The following is a 27,884-nucleotide window of genomic DNA, read 5'->3' on the forward strand; positions in this document are numbered from 1 at the left end:
AATCCCATTTTAATATCTCACAAAGTCAACCCAAGTCAATACTAAAGGAATTTTTAAATGATGATTTTATTTATTAAAGGAAACAAATCTAAACCTCTCTGGACCTATTAAAAAAAAAAAAGCAATCTGGGTATACAGTATAGATTAGTTCCCAGGAGAAATCAACGAATCAATCAATGTCTTCTACAGTTCTTAATGAATACAGACAACTAAATACTGAACAATGAATATTGCGGGTGCCAATCATGTTGACAGGGAAGGACCTTTAGAAATATTCAAAGCCGTGGGTGAATGAGTGACGTTCAAGCGAACTAAAACGAGAAAACTGTTTTGGCTGCTGCACCACATTGACTTGGTCACTTTCTGAAGTCTCACCCGCATGAAAAGCACATCAAAAATGACTGCTGGAACAGTTAAAAGATTTTTGTAGTTTATATTTTTCAGAACAGAACAACGGTCAGCAACCTTTTTAGCACAACAGACCAGTTACACATAACACCTAATAATGTAAAAAAATAAAATAAAAAAACATTGGCATGAATCTTTTAAGACTAGCAGAAATCGGAGTTAGCCAAAGTTAGCGATGCTAACCTTCAGTCTCTGAAGACTGTCACCTTGTTGGCTGGACATCGGACAGATGAGTTTTTAAACTGGCCAATTGAGATGTCAAAAACACGATTAGCAGTTAGTTGACTTCAAGCTTTAAATGGCGATGCGGAGCAGCAATAACAACTGGATCACTGTAGAAGATTTCCCAGACCCGTGAGACACCTGTCATTTCACTGGTTGTCCATCTTCTTAAATCATTTTCAGACGGTAATAACCAGTTTGTACTGGAAAAACCCCACAAGACTTGTCGTTTGGGACTTGGTCTGACCTAGTTGTTAGACAATCCCATTTAGGTTTGTGGTTCAGATCCTTACCATTGCCATTCCCCCTGTTCTAGCTATCCCTCTGTCTCATCCGGTGAAACTGGAAAAAACGAGCCATTCTCTACTTCTCGTACACAAAAATATGAAACAACATTCACAGTCAAGTACAACTATACTCAATCAGAGTGGAAAAACAAACGATGGGCAAAAAGAATGGAAAGAGGGCGCAGTTAAGGATGTGCACGTGGCAAACAAGGAATAGCTAAAGTTAGCTAGAGGTGAATAATGAAAAGGGCAGACGACAAAGGCAACAGCCAGCTCCCAATTGCCCGAGCGTTTGTGCCCCTGATTCATTTTTCTCTCTGAATCTCTTCCACTGCCTCCTCTCTTTGCTTATCAGAGGTCTTACTCAATAGAATATATTTCCCGGGTTGCTAGGCAATCCCATAAAATGGCAAGAAGTGTTATAAATAATGTATTCGCATGATCCAATCAGCTGACAACCACCCCCGAGCACAGGAGAGGAGAGAAAGATGGGAGCATTTGATAATTGGGAGGAAAAAAAATTAATTCAATGAGCACAAGTCCCCGTCCTTGAAATTTTGCATGCACGTGTATGAATATGCTTCTGTAGGAGAGGAGAAAAAAAATAGAGCGTGTGTGGCTGACTCAGAGCAGGTGCCACTATACACACAGGGAAATGAAATGTGGAGGATGTTGGGAGTGGGTCAGCTTCATTCCATACCAGCACGAGATGTAGGGTTGGACTGTGCTGGGATCCGCTATACCCTCGCAACATGCTAACTGGTGACACATTCCACAGACGGCAACAAGGTGTGGACACGAATTGAATAAAGGCATGCGAACTGAGAAAAATTGCTTCATTTTAGCCTGTGGGCTCTTTCTGTAACGACTTCAACAAACTCGTAGACCAACCAGGAGCATGGACACGCAGTAGCCCGGAGCACGTTTTTTTTTCTTCCTCACAGCCACACCCTCATCGATCCAAAAATACCAGCAGCTGACCAGTGCTGCGTGAGTCATCGTCCGATCACAGCAGAAACATGTGCTCATGCCTCCTAATATTTCGACATAGGATCTTTGAAAGCACCCTTTTTGCACATAAACACTCAATTTGTAATAACCTTCTGTCCAGACACTGGAAATACAACTTGCTTGATTAACACATCTTCACTGAAGTAACCCCTTTGCTCCCGGCTGTTTTACTAGATTTTGACTGATTTTGCAAGGCCCACAGAATATTGTTTTCTATTGCTATAAAAACATGGAACTTACCAAAAGAAAGATTAGAGTCTCTTCTTTTATCAGGAAAAAAATTATATTTCTGTCTGTTTCCGTTTTGCAGCAATTAGCATTAGAATATAGTTACGTTTCATCATTATTCACAAACATGTTGAAAACACTGGGGAAAAGAGCTTGTTGCAACATGGCCCTGGTTGAGCTCTTATACTCTGCTGCCACCTGCTGGTTGTTTTTCTTCAGTACAGAGGCTGCATCGAAGCCTTCTGTGTGCTCTAGCATAAAAAAACATAATCAACGTATAAATATGTCTTTGGGAGCTTATGGAAATATTTAAAATAGAACACATTTATAAGTTTTGGGGAGTAAATGAGTTAATATCTGACTTCTCAGGGAGCGCAGTTAAAAGTCTTACATTTGGGTATAAAAAGTTCTCATTCCTGTTCAAAATAGTAAAACATCAAGAGCTCACTGAAATCGAAAGCATCTGCATTAAACCACTTCAAAATGTTGCATAATCTCTCCTCTTTATGAGAGGTTTTCTGATACATTTGCTAAGCATGACATATATTAGAGGTAAAATGGATCAATTAGTTCCGAAAGTGAAAGTCTGGAGTGATCAGAAAATTCAACAAAACTCATCAGTTCCATTAGATTCACTGACTTGAAATTTCAGAAAGCCTTTTTTTTTGTTATAAAAAAATAAAATAAAAAATTAAATGGTAGCTCAAATTAAATTATAGTATCTCAGTATAGGTCACAGCTCTAGAATTTGTTGGAAAGAATGTGTCCACCCAAACCATATATGACTGATTTTGCTTAATTAAGATGAAAAGGAAAATACAAAACCCACAAGGTCCACTACCCTCAAATCATGTTAGCTTCATTGTGCAAGCAACAGTCGGAATGTATCTTCTTTTCTTTCTGCCCCTAATAACCCAGAGGTGGAAAAATATGGAGGATATTCAAGGAAAGCACAGAACAGAATGTACTTTTGTAGCCGAATAGCTCAAGAACATCAACCAAGAATAATCAGAATTCCCCTCAAGGCGGAGCAGAATAAATGGGCCACTGGCACATAAAGTGTCAGCGGCACATACAGTATAAAAATACACGCAGGGAGCCTGAGCCACTGAAAAAAACAGCCACTGCGGCTTGTATTCTTGCAGGCTGATGCAAGCCAGAAACATGGGAAGATCTCCAAGTGAAATGTCCCACACGCTGTCCCACTTAGCAGCCAAAAAAGCAAGGATGCATCCATTCAGCACACTCGTCCATTAGGATGTCTAGGATCTAATCCAAAATATGAAGGGAGTCATTGTAGTAGCTCTTTTGTTTTATTAGAGCCCACGACAACATGAGACTACTAAATCCACACACACATTCACAAAGAGCACATCTGCCCTGTGAGAGTTACAGAGCGGGACGCTGCCAGCTGGCTTTGTTTCAACGTTTCACCTCCAGGGATTGGCTTTAGCACAGGCCAAATATGGAAGAGACAGGACTACACAAATTGCACGCGCACACACACACACCAAAGTGTGTAATCAGAGCAAACACGCGAGCCTTATGTGGTCACAAGAAAGCCCGTGCTTAAGTCAAAGAGGTATCAGCCAACACATCTATGGTAACTATGGTGACAACTGGCATGTGTGTGTGGGTGAATGTGTTGAGTGGGCACAAGTCGTTGGATTTCAGGAACATCCCTTGCCAGTTCCTTCAGCAGGATAACTGAGAGAGTTCAAAGGTCACAGGGGCAGTGGTTAATCCGTGGATCATTTGGAAGGCAGACGGGGGAGAGAAAGACCATTGGGGAGTGGGCGGGAGAGGATCTTTGTCGAGCGGAAGTGTGTGAGAGAGAAAAAGAGAGAGCAGGAAGGAGATTTCCACTCTTTGAATGCTTTTTTTGTTATGAATTGCAGTTAGTTTTTATGGAAGCGTATTGCATTCACTTGGGGAAATAAAACATTTTTGTGTGTATTTTTTTTTTTTATGTTCTGTTTTTCCAGATTTTTTTTCTGTCATAAAAACTATATATTCCCAAAAAAATAGGAGGGAAAATTTCTCAGAAAAAAATAAATAAAATTATTCCCGCATACCTCCAACGTACCTTCAACGATATGACTTACTGGTTCAGTTAAAGTAAAGCATTTACCGTAATTAGTAACGCACACAGTATTGGTAATATTTTATGTTTTTTTTTCTTACTGTATACTATCATTCTAATGTAAGCTAGGTATATTGTTTTATGCAAAATGTAAGTATATGAAAGAACCGATCGGCATGATTTTAGTATTTATTAGCAAACAGTTAAGTTTCTACGGAAGCGTATTGCATGCGGGAAAGTTTCCGACATTAGCAAATCTGCGACGTCACTTTGAGTCCAGAGGTAAAAAAAAAAAAAGTAAAAATAAAAAAAAATCCCAAAAAGCGCACCAGCTTCTGTTTTTAATAAAAACAGGATTTTTTTTCTTTCAGTTTTTTAAAATATATTTTTCTGTTTTTCAGATTTTGTTTCTTGTTTTTTGGATTTTTTTTTATGACAGAAAAAAATATTCAGAAAAACTGAAATAAATTACACAAAAAAGCCCCCCCCAAAAAGAAAATTGCCAGAAAAACATGAGGTTTTTTTTCAAGTGAATGTAATACACTTCCGTAAAGTTTTGAAGCTTTATATGCATTCAAATAATCACAACTTGTGGTAGTGTGGTAATATGACTAATAAGATCCATATTCTGTCCGAGTAGAAGTACACAAAATAAACAGATTCATCGAAAATGACATTATTGTACACTAGACACACAAAAAAAAAGTGTATTACACAACCACACACAGCCCCCACAGATCACCCGTCAGCAAACCTTAAAGTGTCTATTCGTTCGGGGTGGCCAAGACATGGCTTCACTCTTTGGCCTGCCTTCACTTGCATCTCATCTGTCAGTCATGGGATGACCACATGTCTAGATTTCCCTGGATACTTGTTACGACCTAAACATAGCACCCGGGATTGGAAAATGATCCCAATCTGCATATTGTAGTCCCACCCACTGCCAAGCCTCTTGTCACCTGTTTAACAAGCTTGCACCGATGACATATCGTGGCAGTGAATTGGAGGAAATGAAGCGGAATTTTCACCCTCAGTGTAAAGATGTGAGACGGACTCATCATTCCTGAGCAGTGTGAGGGAATCACCAGATGGCAAAAAGTAAAAAGCAGTTCCATCAATTGCAAAAAAGCCACTAACAAATGTGAGAATAAGCAAACACAACGTTCTTTTCAGTACAAACAAATGATTATCATCTCTATTATCAATTTTGTTTTGAAAGATGAATATCCTTTTTCGTCCTGTGCATGCTGAATGCAAATGTGTGGGGAATACTGGCACGGGGGGGAGTGTTGACGAAGTGTGCGGATAAAAACAGCCCCTTCATCTTTCTTTTTTTCGGTCATATTGTTATGCAACATCTCGTTATGCAGCACACCACTACTGGCCTAATTGTGGAATTTCATAATTTTTTCAGATGCCTGATTTTCCCTTTCACGTTACACAAGCTGCTCTTTGCAGATGAAAATATAAGATGAGTCCTTTGGTGGAGGGAAAATATCAGTGTGGGATATTGTGAGAGGCCTTAATCAACTTTGTCAATTAGGCCGGCTGTCTGAATGAGTTTCAGATTTGGGGTTTGCCTTGTACTAGTTTGAGGTGTCACTTTTGACGAGAAAGGACTGACGTAACTGCAAAAAAAGCATTCAACTATTTGGAATACCTTCAAAAAGAAGGAAAGCAGAAATGACCAAGTAACCTAGTAAAGAAAAACAGCATGACAGAACAATTGTGAGAGCTGTAAAGAAAGACTCTAACGCAAGTGTTAATGACATGAGTAACGACCCCCAGGGGGCAGGAGTCAAGGTATCACAATCTACATGTTGTTCTCTCAAATGAAAAAGGCAGAAAGTAAACAAAAGATGAAAAGCACTCATTAGCAAGAAAAAAGGAAGGCGAGGCAGGAATTTCCCCCCTCGAAAAGTATGCAGGCAAGTCTAAAAATATTCTAGGACTTTTTTATGGACTAATGAGAAAAGGATGATGATAATGATTTTTTTTTTTTTTTTTTTTACCACAATAATGGAAGGCTAAAGCTTGATGAGAGAAAGAATCTTCTCATGATCCCAAAAAATACAAGCTCATCTGTGAATCTCAGTGGATGGAATGTCGTGGCTTGAGATTGCATGGCTCCTTCTGGGACGGACAAATGAAGGCAGCAACTCCAAATGAGCTCAGGAGTCATCAGAAACATTGTGTCTGCCAATTTTAAAGAAATATGCAACCAAATTGCGTTCTTCATCATGTAGCTAGATAATGACCCAAGACACTGACAAAATAACAAAAAAGGACTCTTTTTTTTCTTTTCTTTTTTAAAGAATGGACTAGTTTAGATCCAGACTTCAATCCTTCCATGCATTGTATATGCTCACCAAGGAATTACTGTAGCTATTTTGCTAAAATAATTCCATCTTTTAAAAATTTGTATCAGATCCAGAAGATACGTCTGGAAACAAAGGCTGAAGTTTGTCTGAGACTTTTTTGCACAGTCCTGGCTGTAGATATGACGCAATTTTTGGAACCAACAATTAGAACGTATGTAGCAAGGAGGATCGGTATTCATTCATTCATGTATTCATCCATGCCGTGTATTTGTTTGTGTATATCGAAACAGAACACAATGCTCACGTATGGAGGACCAAAACTGGCAAAATGACAAATAAAGAAATGACTAAATTAATTAATTAATTAATAAAAGTGAAAACAAAAACTGATATGAAAAATATAATTCAAAACTTAAATACAAAAAAAATTATATAAATGGAAAGAAAAAGAAAAAATATATATCCTTAAATAAATAAATAAAAGTAAAAATGCATACAAAATAAAAATAAATAAATGTCAAAATAAATACACAAATACACAAATAAATATATAAATATAATTAAATATTAGTCAATCAATAAAAACTCTCTGCTCTCACATTTATTTATTTCATGCTGCAGATGCTCTGCGTTTTATTTATTGATTGATATTTAATTATATTTATATATTTATTTTCGTATTTATTTCGAGAATGTATTTTAATATTTATTTTTGAATCTCGTGTTTTATTTTTGTATTTGCCTTTACTTTAATTTATTTAGGGATAGCTATATTTTTTGTTGTTTTTATTTCCATGTATATACATTTTTTTGTATTAATTTTTTAATTATATTTTTGTATCCGTTTTTATTTTCACTTTTATTCATTTAATTATTTATTTAGTCTTTTTTTTTTTAAATTTGGGCAGTTTTGGTCCTCCACACTCATGAACTCATTTAATGTTGCATCACGTATAGCTCTTGCCATTGCTCACCATGTGCACGAGTATGCCCTCGCCAGTGGGGTGGATGACCAGGGCTTCGTCGTAGAGATTTTTCGCTTCCTCCAGTTGACCCCGGAGCTCGGCTAGGTGACCCCTCTGCAGCAAGACCGAGTGTGAGTTGGGGAAGAGTGAGCTGGCCTCGGCTATGCAAAACTGGGCCTCTTTCAGTCGGCCGTCCTCCATGAACAGTTCCCCTGCACATACAGACACACATGCAAGTTACAACCTCATTGCAGCATGTTAAAATATAAACAGTGTGGAGCTAAATTACACATAATATTACATAACTCACTCAAGTACATACACACACACTAAGGAGCAATGCAGTGCCTGGGAAAGTTATGGATCCGTTGCCTAAATAAGGCCATCACATCGTAAAGCTGCCTGCCTCTGGGACGATTAAATTAACCCCCGGACGGTAACTTCCGTGCAAGTCAATACAAAAATGAAATAAGTCATGTGCAAAAGTTCAATTCTGTCCAATGTGACGTCAGATATGGATTATTGGAGGATCCTTCCATGACCCGGCACCAACAGCCAAGCAAGCCTTAAGGAATGAACTCTTCACCTCAAAACTATCACACCACTATACAGCGCATGTGGTTCAGGGAGAACCGAGGTGAACTGTGTTGTGCAAATATCATGCACGCTTCTTTGCTCCTCTTGAATGCTGCGTGAACTCATCTGTGCAGTTGTTCTGTTGTTTTTTCTACCTTAAGCATAGATGTACTGAAAGCAATCACTTATCATAATTACCATTATCGTTCCTGCAGTAGCTTCATTTTGGGGAAGAATAGAGATAATGTGCATATTTACTATTAATCGCAGGACTTTAATAGTTAACTCACAAATAATTGCTAATTTGATATCTGTTCTAAATGTACAATAAAATGTACAATAAAATAATTTTTTTCATACTCTTGTAAACATAAAAGTGAAAAAAAAAAGAGTTAAACTAATAGAAATATGGCTGCACCTTTTAGTTATTGATACAGTAATTTCATAATAATTCATAAGATTGAGTTAAAATAAAAAGATTTACTGTACTGGAAAAAACAAGAAAACAAGTGGTATTGATTTGTGTTGAAGTCATTTTTTTGCCACTAGATGGCATAATTGTGTTTGTAAGACGGTGAAAGCTAAATATTAAGCGCTCTATCTAATCTTTAACATGAAGTAACTTGTGAAATTCTGCACATTTAAAACTTAAATTGTAAAACACAACTTGACCCCAGTCTCCCCAAATATATGCATTATTATTAGAGCTGTCAAACGATTAAACTTTTTAATCAGATTAACCATATCTTAGAATTTTGATTAATCACGATTAATCACTTTAAAAAGGCTCTTTATCAACATTTTTTGCCCGCCAAATTGAACGAGCACCTGTTTTGTGTTCATTCTTTCTGCATTTAATGTTCTGAGCACGTCTTCGACATTTTTTGATCCACTGCACATGCTCATCCTCTTTTTCAAATCAGGTAATTACTTGCATAATTTAAAATATGGGGAAATGACAAAAAATGAATATTCTGAATGTCATACGCAAACATTTATTAAACGCTTTACTTTAATGCATGTAGTTATGTTTATTGCTCAAGCACAACCTGTGCTACCTTTAACGTAACCTCGTAAAGGATCATCTGCGGTCAAAATTAATAGTGTGATTAATCTGTGTTAATACATGATTAATGCGATCTTTTTTTTTGTAATTAATTAATTAGTTAACGCTTTAACTTTGACAGCCCTTATTATTATTAAAATTATTACTGCTGAATTTTGACGTGCGACTGGAATTCCCCCACTGCAGGCTTTCCAAGAAAGGGGCGGTCATTAATCGCGCCATCAAAAAATTTGTGGTGTTAAAGGAACTTTAAATTAGCTCAAAATTCTCGCACTCATTTTGACAGTTATATGCGGTGTGTCACTGTACTCTTTCCTGCGTGGCTAATCACGAAATAAGATTGTGACAGGAAGTGACCGATCAGAGCAGGAATGCTGGGAACGGGTAGAGGGAACTCCATCATTGAGAGCCGTCAGTGAAACGATGCGTTCATTCTCAGCACACGAATACCATGAGCAAAAAGTTGGTCACAAAAAATAACTACCAAATTACTGTAGGCCACAGGGGACACGACCCCGACATACTTCCATCCGGCCCGCCCACTTTAGCCCACTAGGGTATTGTAAACACATTGGAAGGCTGCTTGTTAAATTGCCCTTTTGGATCTCCTCCTCTGCTGTAACTATATTTGATGTCTTTGTGTCTGCTAAAAAATAAAGTATGGCACAAAAGTTTGCCCACCCCTGGTATAGAGCCGTGAGACTAAAACTAGACCTCGCATCATCACTGACTGTGCAATTGACCCCAAAAAGTTTTGGATTGTTGCGAAATAAGGAAAGACATGCAGAACTCTGCACAGATAGGCCCGGGTTTTGTATTTAACCTGTTTGCTGCTACCCGTTTTGCCTGTTTTTCTGCATCACTTTGAGCTTTGTCATTTTGGTAGGCCACCTGCAGTAATCGACAGCACTACTAGAACCCATTGACCAGCCCTTTATCAATCTGTCAGACTTTTCATCCTCAAGAAATCCTCAGGATTAGGACTTGAACTGCTCTATTGCCTACAACAGGTGAGGTGAGGACCCAAATAATCCATCCATTCGCTTCGGCTTATTCTGTTCAGGGTCACTTTGGGCGCGAGGCAATGTACACCCTGGACTGGTTGCCAGGCAACCACGCTACAAACTACATCTACAGAGTACAATGGCGCCCGACCCATTACGATAATACAATGTACATGTTTTGCCCATTCATCAATCTTTAAAGAGGTCAGCGGTCCCAGAGATTGGAATCATTAGCCTGCAAACTCTGTACTTGATCCCAAACTGGTTCGATGCACTCTGGTAAGTAACCCAATTATGGATCAAAAATGGACCGACCCACTTTTATGGGTCAATTTGACCCAACTTTCTGGAGGTTTTTTAAATACAAAATGACCCGATTTTTTGACCCAAGTAAAGAATCTGACCAATATTTATGGGTTTATGAACTAAAAGACCAATTTCTTGACTCAAAAATGGGTCAAATAGACCCAAGTAGATCGGTCCATTTTTGACCCATAGTTTGGTTAGTTTTGACCCAGCTATTTTTAGAATGTGGGGTTGAGGTGAGAGTGGACCTTTCTTCGTGCACCAACCTCTAACTACTCAACCAATTGTGAACGAGATGTGTCCCAAACTCTAACAGCCGATCAAAACAGTCAGTATTAGGGCTGCTCGATTATGAAGAAAATATTAATGGTGATTATTTTGATAATAATTGAAATCACGGGGACGATCATTAAATTTTTGGTACAAAACAAGAAAACATTTAAATGTAAAAAAATTATTAAGACAAATAGAATTCTTTGAAACACTATAATTATGTAAGTTCCTTTTGGATGAAACAAAATGTATTATTTTTTAATGTACAAATTTAAGCAACTCAAAATTTGTATTAACAATAATTTTTTTATGACAATTACATTGATTTTGTACTCAAGGAGTGTAATAATTGAAATTGTAATTGAATTTCGATTAATTGCACAGCCCTAGTCAGTATGCTATTTTTTTTAAAAACATTTTTCATATGAGCTGCTGTAATACTCATACCAGCTTGCAGCCAAATTCGTTCGAGTGTCGTCCAGATGTATGTGGGTCCTTGCCGATGCGTGGAGCTGATGTCTGACATTTCTGAAAGCGCCGCTTCAAGACGGGATGCTGCGACCGACGATGGACTCATTGAACCTGGACGTGTAACGTGAAGTAAAAATAAACATGATTCAAATACGTTATTAGAATGACATGAATAACTTCAAATTAGGGTGCCATTTTACTTTACGAGTGTAAAATACAGCATGGTCATCATTTCATATCATTTTACAGTCTAATAAAATAACGAAATCTTGCTTAAATGATCTCTAATTGTAATGAGATGTGTACAATGTTATTTACTTGTTCTTCTTTGTTTGTAAAAACTGGCAAATGTTATTTTCACACAGGTGCAAGCCTCCTTTAGCATGTTTGAGAATTTGGAAGAGCGTACTGCGCCATGCTGAGCGTTCTGGCACTTTCTTTTGCACCTCCATCCCACTACCCGGCGCATCCAACAATTTGTTGGTTAAAGGAGACATTTCACACCTGCAGGTCTAAGTTGTGGCAAGTTAGTGTAATGTGATTTTGGTGAATTTGAACAAGGTGCATGTAGTATTTTTGTATTAGCCTTGGTTGCTCTGACTCTTGTTCTGCCCAACTATGGTGTTCCACAGGGTTCAATTTGGGGGGTCCTGCTGTTTTCATTGTATTTGCTGCCCCTGGGGTCCGTTTTAAGAAAATATGGTATTTCCTAAGGGTATGTAAATTTATGAGCGCAGTGTATGGTGAGAAAACGGCTTAATGTCCATAAAATCCAAAATACTGTGGCAATTGTTTCAGAAGTTGACGTGAGTAAAGATGTGCGTGTGGATTTTGGTGACGATTCATAGCATTTTTGTAACCTTAAGCGATGTTTAGCTTTTATACATTTACAGTTGAGCTCATAAGTTTAGCATGTAAACTTTCAAGCACAACTATAACATATTAGAGTTCATTTTAAGATGATTTTATTTGTTTTGAAATCTTTAAATGGTCTCGCCCCTCCTTACCTCTCTGAGCTCCTTTTTACTCATTTTACTTGAAAGGACAGACTCAAATGTTCCACAATAACGAGTGATACTTGTATCTTTCATTCAGTACAATACGAGTGTTGACAATATTAGAGACTTTGGTAGTGTCAGACAAAGACTCCCACTTACGTAACCAAGCATCATTTCAAATGAAATGCCATTAACTCACGTGGGCCTACATATTGTACGGGTAACTCAAAACATTACAATGTATTGTTTTGAAGTCAGCAACAACAACACATTTTCTAGCTAATGGCACCTTGACATATTTGCAGTACTGTAGCAGACGCTGGGCTTCCCCGCTTTTTTTAGATCTCCCGCTGTGGGTGATTTGAATCATAACAATTTGAACCACATTCACATGGTATCCACCTACTCGTGGGCCACACTGACTGAGGGTGGGTGCCGCACATAGCCCGCGGGCCACCAGTTGAACAATTATACATTTGTGCAATACAGCAGAAGTCTATACAAACTGAAGACGAAACAAATATTAAAGAGGTCAAAAGTCGGACCAGTGGAGGCGTCTTGGAAGTCAGGCAGCGTGAGGTGGATGGACGTTTTACTGACTCCTGGGCTGGCATCCAGCTTCTCAACCACTGGTAGACTGCTACTGTCATCGGTCTCACTGCATGCACACAAATGTCAACTTAATTATGATGAAATAGCAGTCCATTCCATTCCATGTCTGAAATCTTGCTGGTACTGTACGCATAAACACAATACACATTATTATAAAATACAGGATGCATACACGCAACAATGCATATAAGGCATATTGTATGTTTACTAACTTTGAGCGGCTGACATCGTAGCGACTTTGCCAGATTTGCAGCATTTCCTGGCAGGTCCGTAAAGCCACACATGGGCCGTACAGAACTTCTTCAAGCATCACCTTCGTGAATAGCAAACTAGAGCAAAAACACAAAAATCACATACATTTAATAGACTTCAGATCAATTATAAGGAATATTATCCAGTCACCATTCATCAGACAATCACAGGGCACGCAGAGAAGAATTCACGTTCACATTTATGTACACTTTAGCGCCGGTTAGCCTAACAAGCATTTATTTGTTTTGAACATGCAAACGCCACACAGGTAGGCCAGAATCAAGAATCCATGAACCTCAGAATCAAACTTCTGGGGATATTTGTGTTTGGCAATATGTCAACTGCATGCGCCTCATGTCTGCATGCTAAATGTATTGTGTTATACTATCAGGGTTATTATAGTTTTGGAATTTTCATTTTAGTTAGTTTATATTTTGTTTTGAGTTTTGAATTTTGTTAATTTTAATTTGTTTTTGGGGTGGTTCTGTTTGTTTTTATTAGTTTTTGTTATTTTAAAAAATGCTTAATTTTAGTTAGTTTCAGCATTAGTTTTCAGGATTTTTATTTTTGTTTTTTTTGTTTTTTTTAATTTGTGTTTTTTTATGTGCATTTCATACCTATAATGTTGCATTTCGGCTGAGTTAAATGAAAAGCAGGCGAGCCAAGCCATTGGAGCCAAAAGTCAAGCACGCAAAATTGTCGCCTAGGAGCGACGTCATCTGAAGGTGCATTCCTATTGGCTGCTGCTATAAATGACATCACTTCTGTGTGACACACTTTCAAACGTCCTCATATTCACATTTAAAATCATCCCCAAAGGCTCATGCATTCAATTAATTACCAAACATTAAAAGGAAGGACATTTTCGCTATAATTATAGTTTTAGTTCGTTTTGTAAACATAAAATGTGGTTTCAGTTAGTTTTCATTTAAAAAAAAAAACGTTTCATTTTTATTTTATTTCGTTAACAAAATTGTTTTTGGAATTTTTGCTTTTTCGTTAGTTTTTTTTAAACTAAAATAACCTTGCATAGTACACATTTTAATGTACAATTTTCCTGGTTAAGTGCACGTGTACGTGTGTGCCTTACATGTGTGTGTGTGTGTGTGGAAGGTATGTTGAAAGGCTGATAAGGAGAGGTCTCAGCCCTTTTACTTGGAAGGCAACTGGTAAAGTGATGTGGAAGTGTCAGATATAACGTTGGAGTGTGCACGAGAACGTGTACACGTGTGCGTGTGTGTGGGTGTGTGTGTGGGGGTGTGTGTTTGTGTGTGTGCGTGAAAGAGAAAGTGTGTGCATGTGTTAATTGCCAGTGGGGGTTCTCAGCGAAAGCAGTCTGTCATGGGCATCACTGAGGAGCGAGGACAGACAGTGAGCACTAGAGTCAACAAGACTAAGGTTGATGTTGCTGTCTACTGCATCCTCCAATTATTTTATGCTCTGTCAGAGGAGGGGGAGGAGGGTGGATATGGGGAGATGGGGGGGGGGGGCAAAGTGCATCAGGGCTATGAGGGAGGGTGAGGATCAATAGCAGAGTGAGAAGAGCTTATGTCAGGGGAGAAAACTCTCTGCGAAATGTGCCTTATTACCAGCTCATGGGTCAGTAGACTACTGGGGGGGGGGGGGGGGGGGGGGGGGAGGGGGTGCGTGTGTGTTGTGAGCAAGGGGGGGAAAATGGAAGAGTTGTAAGCTTGAGTGTGTGAAGGGTACACCTGCTGTGTGTGTCTCGAGGCTCCCTATTACCACTGTGGCAAAACGTTCAGAGGCATTTTGATGGTGTAAAGTCATCCCAGTGTTGAAATGTGACGTGGTGTGTTTGGTGTGTATCATGTAAGCCGACTCTCTGTGTGGACTAAATGGATGGTGTTGATTGTCATGTTAAACCACTTTAACTAAGTTTAATATAAATGAGCACTTTAAAAATGGCTTTCTGTAGACACGCGCAAATTGGCATCCAATTCCTATTAAAATGACCAAAACAGTATGGCTAATTTCTTTCTTTTTGAATGAAAACAATTGGGTTTGACAACTCTGAGATAAGAGATGATCATTTTTAGCTTTTGTTTCTTGTTTCTTCTTGCTCTGATACACAATTAACAAGATGGCACCTTTTGTTTGAGCCGATCCATTTTTCATGTGACTAAAAGTATTAGAAAAAAGGGATGGGCAACTGGCGACCACAATCTGACTGGCCCCTTAATTAATCCCCCCCCCCCCACCCAAATAAAAATAAAAATAAAATAAAAAATAAAAAAGATTTGTTTGTTTTTTTATGAAAAATATCTTCCAAAGATACAGATTAAATGTACCCCCCCCCCCCCACCCTACCCCCATAATGGGGGGCGGGGGGTTGGGGAAAAGAAAAAAATTCTGTGAATATGTGAATCTGTGCCGTACAGCAAATATGCCAGAGTCGAGTGCAGTTTTACGTTGTAATATTACCATTCACCACTAGATGGCAACCTGACTTAATTTCACTTGCAACTTATTATTGACCTACACTACGACCTGAGTAGGCCAAATAATTTCTGGGGAATTTGGAATGATAAGCAGAACAAACATTTTGAGTGATCTGATTTTTATGGAAAAAAAAGTCCTTGCACTTAATGTTGGTTTCTTGTTCAACAGTTATTTGCCGTCGTTGAATGGTAATTTTTATGCAAGAGAGCCCTTTGCACTGGAAAAATGATACGAAAGTACGTATGTTGTTATTTCGCTGAATACGTCCAACTTTTTGTGGTTGTGTTAGGATTAGCGGATCTTTTACAAATGAAAAATGTATTGTCAACATACAAAAATGTATGAAGAACACATATTTCTCACATATGCTCGTATTTTGTCCATATCTAAAATAACATTTTTGTCATTAATCTAGTTGGGAAGTGTGTGGTCCTATGTGGGACCCCAGTAGTACTCGTAAAAAATTGTGGCCCCAACCCAGCATTTAAGTTCCTGTATTAGAAAATGCCTCTGAGAGTGTTTTGTTGCCCAGACGTGTCTTATTACGTTGATTATTCAAACTGCATGACTTCTTCATGGAGGGACTCACCAATCGGTTCCCAGCTGATGGAAATCAACAGAAACCTTTTGCCTATTTAAAAAAAACGATGCAACCAAATTCATTAGGAGATACAGTACTCATATAGGAGCAATGCACGCTGACCAAGTCAATCTCCAGACTAAAACCCAATCATTTTTCCTGCTGAAGAAGAAACTAAATGAAATTGTTGGATAATTAAGAATGAAAAGATGGGATTTACTGTATGATAGTGTCAGTTTGACCCTGAAAGTGATTTTTTCTTTTTTTTCCACTGGAAGTGTTTGGAAATTGGAACATAAAATTGGTTGACGAAGTTCAATTTACATTGGGTTGACACAATACATTATACATGTATTATTATATGCAGAATATATATATATATATAATTCCTATATTCAGGAAAATCATGCACATTATATTGGTTTCAGTGAACGTATAGCTAATTAATTTTACTCCGAAAAGGCTAGAATGATATTCATGTGTAAACGCAAACTGCTCAAAGTCATCCAAGGATAACTTATATGTTATTCAGCTCTCATTCAAAGAAAGTGTTTTTCATTTTAGAGCTCCAATAAAAAAGGTAGATTTCAAGATAACACGGAGCACGTCCAATTACAGTTGTCGTCATTTTCAGCCTGCTGGGGAATGCACCTCGTGCGCACAGAGCCGAGTGTTGCTGAGTGGATGGCAGTGAGCAGAGTTGCACCGTGTAAATGCTTAGCCGTGGCCAGCTTTGAGCGATGAGTGCCAGCTTCAACTGCATTTAAAAATAGCCAGCTGGCAATGCTGCCTTGAAAAAGTGGTCCATCTACAGTATTACTCATTCTGCACCCCCACAGATCAGTTTGTTTTCTCTGCATCACGAGCAGGTGCACACACATGTATAAAAGATTACTTTATTCAAGCCTGTGCAGATATAGACTTCCTTCGGAGCCTTAGGCAAGCATATGTGCGCATGCCAGTAAACGCACGTAGAGTTAGCCACACACATATGCATGTTCACTCAAATTGAAAACCCTTGTTGGATAAGTGCAGAATCAAAGGCTCGGATTCAACAATCTCTTGACAAACAATCTGAGAGCACAAGCATGACACACGCGCAGCCCTCACACATTGAGGTCTCTCCGTCTAATCTAACAGTGAAAAGCACATCTATATACTGGTACAATTAAACAACGTGAACATGAACATTAACTCATTCACTGCCATTGACGGCTATAGACGTCAAAAATTCCTTTTAACTATTTCTATTAGTTTAACATTTTTTATGAAAACCTAGTGTTTTTTTTACATTGTATTAGAACAGATATAAAATGTGTGATTAATCGTGAGTTAACTAGTGAAGTCATGCGATTAATTTTGATTAAAAATAGTACTTGCCTGACGCCCCTAATTTTTTAATCATCTTTTCTTTAAAAAAATATATTTAAAAAAAAAAAGAAAGAAAAGATGATTAAAAAATTAGGGGCATCAGGCGATTAAAATTTATAATCGTAATTATTCGCATGACTTCACTAGTTAACTCACGATTAATCGCACATTTTATATCGGTTCTAAATGTACAAAAATAAATGCTAGGTTTTCATACTCTTGTTAACAAAAAATGGAAAAAAAATAAACGAATAGAAATAGTTCAAAGGAATTGTTGACGTCTATAGCTGTCAATGGCAGTGAATGAGTAAAAAAAAAAAGAAAAGTGACATCAATGAATAAGGCCCAAAGAAGCGAGGGTGTCGCAGGCTGGTGGACGAGGATGTAAGCGAAATGGAGGAAGAAGAAATTTGCTATGCTACAGCAAGCTGACAGTTTGCTGTGCAGAGAGGCAAGAGCTAACAGGGATCACACACATGCATGCACACACACAAAAATACAGTGACACACATCATCATCATCCATGTGCAAGACGAAGATCCTAGACACAAGTACATCACCCCCTCTCACACACACACACACACACGCACACATGCGCGCGCTACCAATTTCCTCTCAGCGCAGTACACAGACAACTGTCGTGCAATACATCGCAACGTTCAATGTGAGACAGTCCCTCAAATGATATTGAAAGGGCTCTCGTTACAGAGCATAACAACTGATTAAAATACAGTTCATGTTCAAAATGAACAACAAGTAGAATTGGTTGCAGACCCCCATCCATAAATCCAATTTGTATAATGCGCATCCCCATTCGGGTCGAGGGTCAGACGGAGCCTATCACAGCCGACGTGGTGACTGTTGCAGGGCTCATAGACAAACAACCTTTGAAGATCACAAGTATCACTGCCAAGTCAGATACCCGGCCTTATTTCAAGGTATCGGTATTCACAATGTCAGCCACTACCAGTATCAGCCGCCCTCTTTTACAATCAGGAGCTAGAAATGAGAAATTAGAAGAATAGAAAATTGCTATTAATTTCATGTAATTTTAGGGATAGCTATTCTTCTATTATTTAATTATGTCATTGTTTTTTACCTTTTATATATCAAAATACTAGTGGTATCGTATCGGTACTTCAATGTCATATCAATATCAATGTCGGTAACCACTCAAGGGTTGAGTATCGGTCTGAAATAAAAGGTGGTATTGAACAGCCCTACCTACTGTATCATGCATGGTTTTGGAATTTGCAGAAAATCCCAGCAAACGCAGAGAAAAAAACATTCAACAGGCCTGAGCTGAGACTTTTAAACTAGAACCACTTGACTATAAAGCAGACTTGCTAACCACTACTTCACTGTGTTACACAGTCAATTCTGTAGATTAGATTTGACGCTATTTAGAGTAGGACCAAATAGACTCAGATTTAGAGTAATATTTACACTGGGAAGAGAGTAAAATGAAGAATTGAAAAAAAACTAAAGTCACTCAAGGGTTGAGGAACGAACTCACGACCTTCAGCTTGGGAGACAGCCGATCTACTCCTAGCTCCTGCTGTGTGTTAGTTAGTATATCGCTCGTGTCAGCTGGACTCTTCCTAACTCCAAGACCAAAAACAATGTTTTTGCTCTCCTCTCGGAGATAAGCAAACAGTAGGAAGGGCATAGCTCAGGTGGTAGTGTGGCAAGCTGAAGGTTGTGAATTTGTTCCTCAACCCTTGAGTGACTTTTTCCCCCCAATACAGTACTTTATTTTACTCTCTTCCAATTGTAACTATTGACCTACTCTAAAACTGAGTCTATTTGGTCCCACTCTAAATAGAGTCAAATCTACTACTATTATTTCAAAAATATATATATATTTTTTTGAGTTGGCATTGAATAAGGACTATCTTGCACTGTGAATGCAAATTAATATAGCTTCAAAAATCACAAATTTTTGTTTGTGCTTTAAGGGCTTATAGATTTGAGAGGAGTCCTCATTGACACAGCAATCTGAACATGTAATACAAATGCAGCTAAATATTTTTGTTTGGAATGTTTCAAGCTCCTTCTTATTTTTGTATTTAATTTCTCAGTCCGAAAGCTTCGGAAACGACAACTGATGCTGCGAGCTCTACCTATATGACCTCCGAGTTACCGCGGTGATGGGGACTCCTGATTCAAAGAGCGAAGGTGATTGGCTGGGTTTGGAAAAGAGCACTTAAATGGGTCAAAGTAGTCAAGTGTCTCTTCTGAGGAGGAGTGTGTGCGTGTGCGTGTGCACGTGTGATTATCTAGACAGATTGGAGAGCACAAATGAATTCATTCGACACAGAAGCAAATCAGTGGAGCTCGATCAGAGAAGCAGCTCTCATTCCTACTGTTTCTTTTTCTTCTTTACGAGGTCTTATTTCCTTCCCGGTGTTGTTGCATTTATTTTGCCTGCGTTGCTGCATTATCACTCGCTTCCCGTCCTTCCTGATGTAGCGATGTACGCCATCTGTCGGTACCGGCACCGTGGTGGTCAACACTGACCCCAAATGGCCGCATTGAGAAATGCATTTACAGGGGGGGGTGGGCGGGGGTCCTAAACACTGAGTAAACACATCTCGGAGATGATGCAACATTCTTTCATAATATAATTTGTGTGAAGCCGCTGACCTGGACTGTTACTTTTGCCTTCAAATTTCATCCGGGTTCCTCTGTGTGTTATTGTTTTATTCATTTGCAGATATGTTATCAATTATCATTTGATATAATTAATTAAACTAATTAGAGAAAACTAAAATAGTACAACGGTGAGAAACAGTTAGCATGTTGGGGGTGTGCGTGCAGGCTTGGGTCAAAGCGACAGTGTTAAAAGGCTACGGGGTGTATGAGGGGGAATAGGTACCGCAATGCAGGCCTTCACTCTGGCACTTCTAAATAAGGCATTGCGAGTGTGTGTGTTTGTGTGCGTGTGTGTGTGTGTGTGTGTGTGCGCGCCTGGCCTCCAACGCAGTGGAGCTGAGACACCCTATCCCTGCAAGATGACAAGTGTTGGTGCTGCGGAGCTTTTCAAGGTCTCTCGCTCGCTCTTTCCCTATCTCTCTCAAAGATTAAGAAACAACTACACGGTCTAAAAAAGCGATTTGCGTATGTTCACTTTTCGTGCCGTATTCCCGGTTGACTCGTATTTTCTGTTGCATGTGTGAGTGGGCTGGTGTTGCGGGCTTACTTGAAGTTGTCAGGGTGTTGGCTGAGGGCCAGTCCCAAGGTGTCCAGGGCATGACGGTGGTGTTTTTGAGCACTGAGGAGAAGGCTCAGCAAGTGGAGGGAGTGCAAGTCATCCCCCTGGAGTGATAAAGCCTCCTGCAAGGGCTCCATGGCTGCAGATACCTGCGGATGCATAACCATTGTTGGAGGTAGATAATATAGAGTTTAGGACGTGGCAAAGGGGAAGTCAACCCCCCAGCTCCCCCCCCCCCCCCAAAAATCTTGATAATATGTTCGTGGCAGCCCCACTAGTCTAAATATGGTATTCTGGTTAATATTGTGTATGTGGAATATGAGATAAGCAGCAAAATCCAGCATTTTTGATCAATATCAGAAGGCGGCCGTTTTGCCACTTGCTGTCGAGTGAAAATGACATCATAGATGCTCGGGTCTCATAATGACCAATCACAGCGCAGCTTCAGAAAACAGGTGAGCTGTGATTGGTCGTTGCCTGAGCCTTAAGCAACTATGATGTCATCTTCAATCGACAGCAAGCGGCAAAATGGCCGCCACTAAAATGGGTAAAAACGGCTGGATTAGGTTGTCCTATAATGTTTGGTACCCCCCACTGAGGGATGCCTAAAAAAAATGTATCATAGGGTTAATATACAGTCATATTATTTTAGGACCCCTTATACGATTTTAAAATGTATATTTGTTTGCTTTCACCTGCCGCACAAGAGCCAACTGCAGAGCCAAGCACATGGCAATGTGAGCATCATGTGGGTCTAATGAATGAGCCCTGTGAAGAAAGACAGATTGAGTCATCTCAGAGCAGATTGTGCCAAAAATGGTTATACTAAAACTATACAGTTTAGTATAGTTATATAGCTCGCTATGAGTTAAATGCTCATATTATGTGGACTTAATTGTTGAGTTTTTTTTTCCAGGTTCATACTGAGCCCCCTTTTAAAGGGGTAGAGCAAAAATAGCTTGGGATATTAGATCATAATTCCATAACATAGTTAACAATTCAGTACACGGATTAGCTAGAACTTACTTTCTCAGAATTCTTAGAGCTTTTTTGTTGTATTCATTTCGATCTTCTTTCAAAGATGCTAGGGGGGGGGGGGGGAAGGACAGAATCAGCGGCTGGAAACATGATAATCCCACAACATATCACGCAAAACCTCAGAGTACTTCATTAACCTAGCATAGGATTAACTCTACTTTGGACTTCTGCTTTTTCTTTAGCTTTATGTGCTCTTTTGTGACAATAGCCTCAAAAGTGAGTGTTTGAAGAAGAAGAAAAAAAGCAGCAAGACTAACATCATTATATGTGCCATGACGATAGAAATAAAGTATTATACAAACTTTCTACGAATTCAAATCGTCAAAATATCCCAAGGATAAAACAAAACAAAACATATAGCATATTTTTTACACAAATTTTAGAGCTCAGTTGAAAGCAGATGGAGTTTGAAATGGTTGCTCAACCACCTTGTACATGTTCAACTGTGCTGCGGAGCCTTTTAAGGGTACAGTGCCTTGCTCAAGGATATTCACTAATTCTTCAAGGAGGTCCTTGGAGATGTTTTTATTTTTTATTTTTTCAAAATGAACCCAATTGCATTATCACCATCAGAAGCCTGCAGACTGTAGGAGAGTCCCAAAGCCAGGTAGGCCCTAGGAAGAGATTCCCCAGCTCCCTCTCCCATCGACACCACACTTTGGGACAAAGCCTCTGCTTCTGAGAACTGAAATACACAAACATGCACACGATTGAACTCATTTAGCACTTTAATAACAACTGCTACTGTCACAAAGTGCTGGACATGAAACACAAAAGACAATCATTTAAATAATGATACAATCACAACTAATTCCAATTAACTTCTGGTCAGGATTGTTAGTTTGTGAAGAATGTTGGGTGGGCACCGTGATGACAACATGAGTCTGGGGGGGCGAGGGGGCAGCCAGACTTACTAAGTGGATGCACTTAAAGGACAGATACATACACAGTCACCCACCCACTCTTGCAGCAGTAAACTGCAGGCAATATCTGACCCAAGGCATTCGGAGCTTGAAGAACAGTGTGTCACTCTGTGTCGAAATTAAAGCTGCTGGTGGTTGTTGAGTGCTGCGCCAACAAATCATTTGCTTTGACAGCCGTCACCCGCCTTCTTTCTTCTGTTCTCTGCCATCTTTGTCTAAATCTCATATTTGGGAGTTGAGAGTTGACACAAAGCAATTGTGTCTTTGTTTTATGCCTTAAATCTTGTTTTAGCCTTCTTTTTTTTTGGGGGGGGGGTGATGTTTTTGCCTAGTGGTGTTTTGTTTGTTAGTCAGTTAGTTAGCAGGCAACATCATGGTCCGCAATGGATAACGAACAGACGGTAGTGTATTGATAATTCTGGAAGATGGATAGTTTCATTGATGCCAGTGACTGAAATGCCCAATTCTGCCAAAACTGTACACAGTATTAAAAAAAAAGTTATTTTTATCTTATTTGTTTATTTTACTGTACGAGGCCCGTTTCCGCCAAAATATATACAGTATAAAAAAAAGTATATTTTATTTTATTTATTTATTTATTTTACTGTCAGAGGCCCATTTACGCCATTTCCTCCATGTACAACCTGGACGTTTTGGAAAAGGGAAAAAAACACAACATAAATAAATAAACAGGTCTCACATGAGTGCCAAAGGTACGGTTGGAAGGGGGTGAGACAAAGCTTTGCAGAAGTATACAGTACCTTCATACAGTCTTATGTAACCATGTTTCAAGCTGACGGTAAAAATAAATAAATAAAATCAATACACATTTTGAGAAATGGGCTTCTGATGAGTAAAAATAAATTTAAAAAATCCTCTACTGGCAGAAACTGGCTTCCCCTAGAGTGAAATATACTTTTCATTAGGACGAAAAACTTTCAGGAACATAAAACTGCTTTTCAAGAATTTCAAAATGCCGTTTTGCTGTGGTGATGTTACAGGATTGGCAAGAGCACATCCAATTTTAAGTGCTGTGATTTGTGGTGTTCTCCAACAAGCACCCACAGAACAAAAAGTTGCATTGGGCAGTGTCTAGCCCATCTGATGGCTGATAATGGTGGCCCATTTATGTAATGCCCCACAGTGCCCATTGTGATTAAGACCGTAAGCTCCTTACTGTCTCCGGCCTAGCAAGAGCTCCAGCCACTGACAGATGTGCTCACCACACTCACCCCTGTAAACTCCTCTTTTCTAATCTGACCCTTTTCTCTCTCTATCTTTCTGCCTCACCCTTGCCCATTCTCTCTCTTCCCCCCACCAACATGCCACTGTTGACGCGACTCTCTCGCTCACGCCGAGGTCATGAACAGCAGGACGATGCAAGCTGCGCGTGATTCTGGCCATGTGTGTGGCCTAAGTGACCTGAATGTCAATCTGATAACATTAGCAAGTTGGTGTACGATGATTTCGCATGCACATGCATACAATGTACATCCATCCATCATCTCATCGTGTACTGTACACTCAGTCTTCTTTATAGCTGCTGATGACGCAACCTTCAATAGCACCCCCTAATGTATATTTTGTCAGTATAAACAGTGACTGAAGAGTGACGGGAAATAACTTTTAGAAATTTCTATAAACCAAACGAAGACAAACGTGATAAAAATGCCTCGGGTCTACTATTATGCATGGCACAAACTTTTGTGTGAATTAAATGTTTGTTTTTTTATACTAGTTGGTTTTGCATGTTGTATTCACCCAGTGCAGCTGACCAATACAGATTTTAGCGGCCAACAGGGGCAGTAGCGGGTCCTCTGGTCTCATCCTGGCACATTCTTTAAACACAGACACAGCACCAACTGCCTGCAACATACACACATAAATATCAGGGGTGTCAGGCGATAATTTTTTTTAATCGTAGTTAATCGCATGTCTTCTATAATTAACTCATGATTAATTGCACATTTTATATCTGTTCCAAATGCACAATAAAATGTACAATAAAATATATATTTTTTAAACTTCATACTCTTGTTAACATAAAAGTGGAAAAAATGCTAAACTAATAGAAGAATGGTTGCATCTTTTAGTCATAGATACAGTAAATTCATAATAATACATAAAATTTAGTTAAAATTAATATGTACTGTACTGTAAAAAAGTACAGTTGGTAGAGTGTGATATTGATTTGTGTTGAGGCCATTTTTCTGCCACTAGATGGCATAATTGCATTTGTAAGACATTGGTGACAGCTTAGTGCATATTTTTTTCATAATAAGAACTATAACTTGTGAAATTCTGCACATTTAAAAAATTGTGAAATAGAACTTGACCCCAGTCTCCACAAATATATGCATTGTTATTAAATGTATTGCTGTTAAATTTTGACGCGGACGTGTCTCCTGCGTTGTGACTGGAATTCTTCCAGTACAGGCTTTCCATGTAAGGTGCAGTTATTAATCAAGCGTAAAATGTGGCATTAAAAGAACTTTATATGAACTCAAAATTAACACATTCATTTTGCCACCCCTAATTAATATAAGTCAGAAATTGGGATTTGTGTATATGTAGCTGTTACCAATCATGTCGACGCATGTATCACTTAAATTCAGATACGTCATCCCTTTAAAACTGACTCATACACACTAGTTAGTGTTACTCAATACATGTTGGCCAGTTACACGCATGCATACACATATGCACACTGCCGCTGAGCCCTAAATAGATGCGGAACTGACAACACTGAGGCGGCCGTTTCTCCTTCTTAGGAGCAGCCTATTTCCAGAGCGCTCCATTGATTTGCAGTGTCACTTTATACAGGAAAACCAGATCAATTTTTCAACACACAAACACGTCCTGACACATAAGGGCTTGGATGGAAACACAGAAGCTGCATACGGGGTTTTTGCCATCTAACTCAGAGGAATAGTCTTTTTTTTTATTGTTATTTTTCATAATGATAGTTGAATTATTTTCTGCCCTTTTAACAGAAATAATCAATATTACAAGGCCGTTTAATTATGCAAATTAAGGGTGCAGGGCTAGCCCATACATTTTCTCACTGTGTAGTCAAACATTATTTATTCTGTTGTTGTTATCACTGGCTTAACCCTTTTGACAGTGCAAGCAGAATAAACCTTTATCTGTGACCCCCTTTGTTGCTTGTTTGGCGTGATGGATGTCTGTAGCAAAATGGTGAGTGTGAGAGGGGTTGCTAATGGCATTGAAAGGAGAAATAACCTCACCTTCCCAGACGCCATGAGTGACAGGCCCAGCTGGTGCCAGAGGTGGAACTCATTGAATGAAAACTTCATTGCTCGTTCCAGACACTGCAAGGTGAAGAAATCGGCTTTTAAATATGGAAACATAGAATCAGGATATTATTATGAACATTACAAAAACATAGGCTACTCATTTTTCTTGTTTACCTGGTCTCTTAATAGTTTAGTCTCTATCGAATACTTTGGTGCATTCTTACATGTTTCTTAGAATGTTAGTCATCACTAGCCACCCACTCTTGCATCTTTGAGTTCATAATGATGTGAGTGATGTGTGGTAGGATGAGAGGAGGAGTGTGTGGAATGGAGTGCCAATCAGTCAGATGTTGCCATTCAGCTGGAGTGCAAAAAAAAGTGTACGGGTGAAGGTCACTATGTCATCGTTTTACTCTGTTTATGTAATTACATATTGCGTCCAGTGGGGGGACTTTTCACCTTCGCTATTGTGGAGGAAAAAGACTGTTCAATCATGCTAGCCTTGAACTGCGGAGATAGGCGGTTCTCTTACTGTAAGTTTTTTTGGGGATGGGGGGGGGGGTAGTGATTAAAGCAGTCCTTTCAAAGCATTGAGACACAAGTGGATTACGAGCAACCTGGATAAATTACAGTAGATGCGCATAATAAATCATGACTCACAGCAAAATGGCACTAGCATTTGTAAGAGACCCATTGTCCTGTCTGACTCACTAGAATTGAAAACATTTTGAATCCCTAAAATTCGGAACACAAGTAAAAGATTTTGACCAACATATAGAGGCACTGTTTTGCTGTAAAAGTCAAAACGGAAGAGCAGTGAGTTCGGCAGTAACTCCACTGGAGAATGGAGTGAATGTTGGGGGAGTAAGGAGAAAAATTGAAAATAAAAGGAGAGGGATACACATAAATCCCTTTAGCTCAGGCTGATAAAGACATTCATTGAAATCTTCGCTGAAGACAAGGCTGGCCCTAATGCATCTCTCATTTGCAAAACTCCCTGCAGACCTGTACTATAATGCGCAGTACAGTACAAAATGCATGTGTGCGTCCGCAGACCTCAGACAACATGGCGTACTGCCCCCTCCTAACCATGCCGATAGCAAGCAGGTCGTAGACAGAGACCGAATCCTGCAGGGTGGCCCGGCGAGCCTCGGCCTGATCTGGCAGGCGACTGATGACCGCATCACCACTGGCCTGGATAAAAACAGTATTTTAAAGTGAAGGAGAGACAACATGACTGATAAATGTCTCCCTATATGTGTTTTTGTCTCACCATGGACTCTGTAATGAGGAGCAGCAACACAGCCTCTTCAACCACGTCCTGAGGACAGAAGCAACTGCAGTGACAAAGGAAACACACAAGATTATAGAAAGTCCTTCTTGTCGACATACATGCAAAAGGCACACATATCATTTACTTCAGCCCTTCGAGTTTCCGGGGTGTCCGGTTTCGGACTCACCTGGTGTGTAATCCTACACGGGCCACCATAGGTGTTTCATCACTATACGGCATATCTCACGCACAGTGCTTAATACTTACAATCCCAACACATAAATCTGTCTAATGAGCACTTTTCACACTATTCTATTAGGGAATATTAGACGACACCACTGGTCTTGAAAAAGAGGTCCAGTATGTGACAACGCAGGAGCTGCAAACAATATACTGAAGCATAGCTGCTCCTCAGAATGAATTGTGTCACTTTACTTCTCTTCCTATCTCGAACATGGATTGAGATGTTTTGAAAGTGTGGGAGGATTAGTCATGTGACAGTAACTATTGCTTGCAGCAAACGATCCCTGCTCAGGAGACACAGAGATGAGTCATCTAAATGGCGATGCAGTTGCGTGTCCGAATGCAGAAAACTAGATATATTAGGTAGATAGGAGCTTTGATGCTGACTCTTTCTATTTCAGTGATCAGTCAATATTTTACCATGGTGGGTCCTATTTTCATT

The 27,884-nt window shown here is 39.2% G+C and overlaps 1 protein-coding gene across 3 annotated transcripts in view; it reads right to left on the reverse strand.

The window, feature by feature from the left end:
* Window positions 1-27,884, reverse strand: part of ttc7a (tetratricopeptide repeat domain 7A) — a 44,317-nt gene that overhangs the window by 1,901 nt on the left and 14,532 nt on the right. For all 3 annotated transcript variants that reach the window (XM_086092595.1, XM_086092593.1, XM_086092594.1), the window contains exons 9-20: window positions 27,200-27,263; window positions 26,983-27,120; window positions 25,918-26,001; window positions 24,431-24,535; window positions 22,314-22,431; window positions 21,735-21,792; window positions 21,404-21,476; window positions 20,697-20,857; window positions 13,044-13,160; window positions 12,765-12,877; window positions 11,198-11,332; window positions 7,535-7,737 (exon numbers count right to left, since the gene is read on the reverse strand). In XM_086092595.1, coding sequence (XP_085948721.1) covers window positions 7,535-7,737; window positions 11,198-11,332; window positions 12,765-12,877; window positions 13,044-13,160; window positions 20,697-20,857; window positions 21,404-21,476; window positions 21,735-21,792; window positions 22,314-22,431; window positions 24,431-24,535; window positions 25,918-26,001; window positions 26,983-27,120; window positions 27,200-27,263 — 1,369 coding nt within the window. The remainder of the gene's footprint in view (window positions 1-7,534; window positions 7,738-11,197; window positions 11,333-12,764; window positions 12,878-13,043; window positions 13,161-20,696; window positions 20,858-21,403; window positions 21,477-21,734; window positions 21,793-22,313; window positions 22,432-24,430; window positions 24,536-25,917; window positions 26,002-26,982; window positions 27,121-27,199; window positions 27,264-27,884) is intronic.

The sequence above is a fragment of the Leptonotus elevatus genome, chromosome 13 (genome assembly GCF_054856555.1).
Source record: "Leptonotus elevatus isolate MCC_2025b chromosome 13, RoL_Lele_1.0, whole genome shotgun sequence".
Classification (NCBI taxonomy): domain Eukaryota; kingdom Metazoa; phylum Chordata; class Actinopteri; order Syngnathiformes; family Syngnathidae; genus Leptonotus; species Leptonotus elevatus.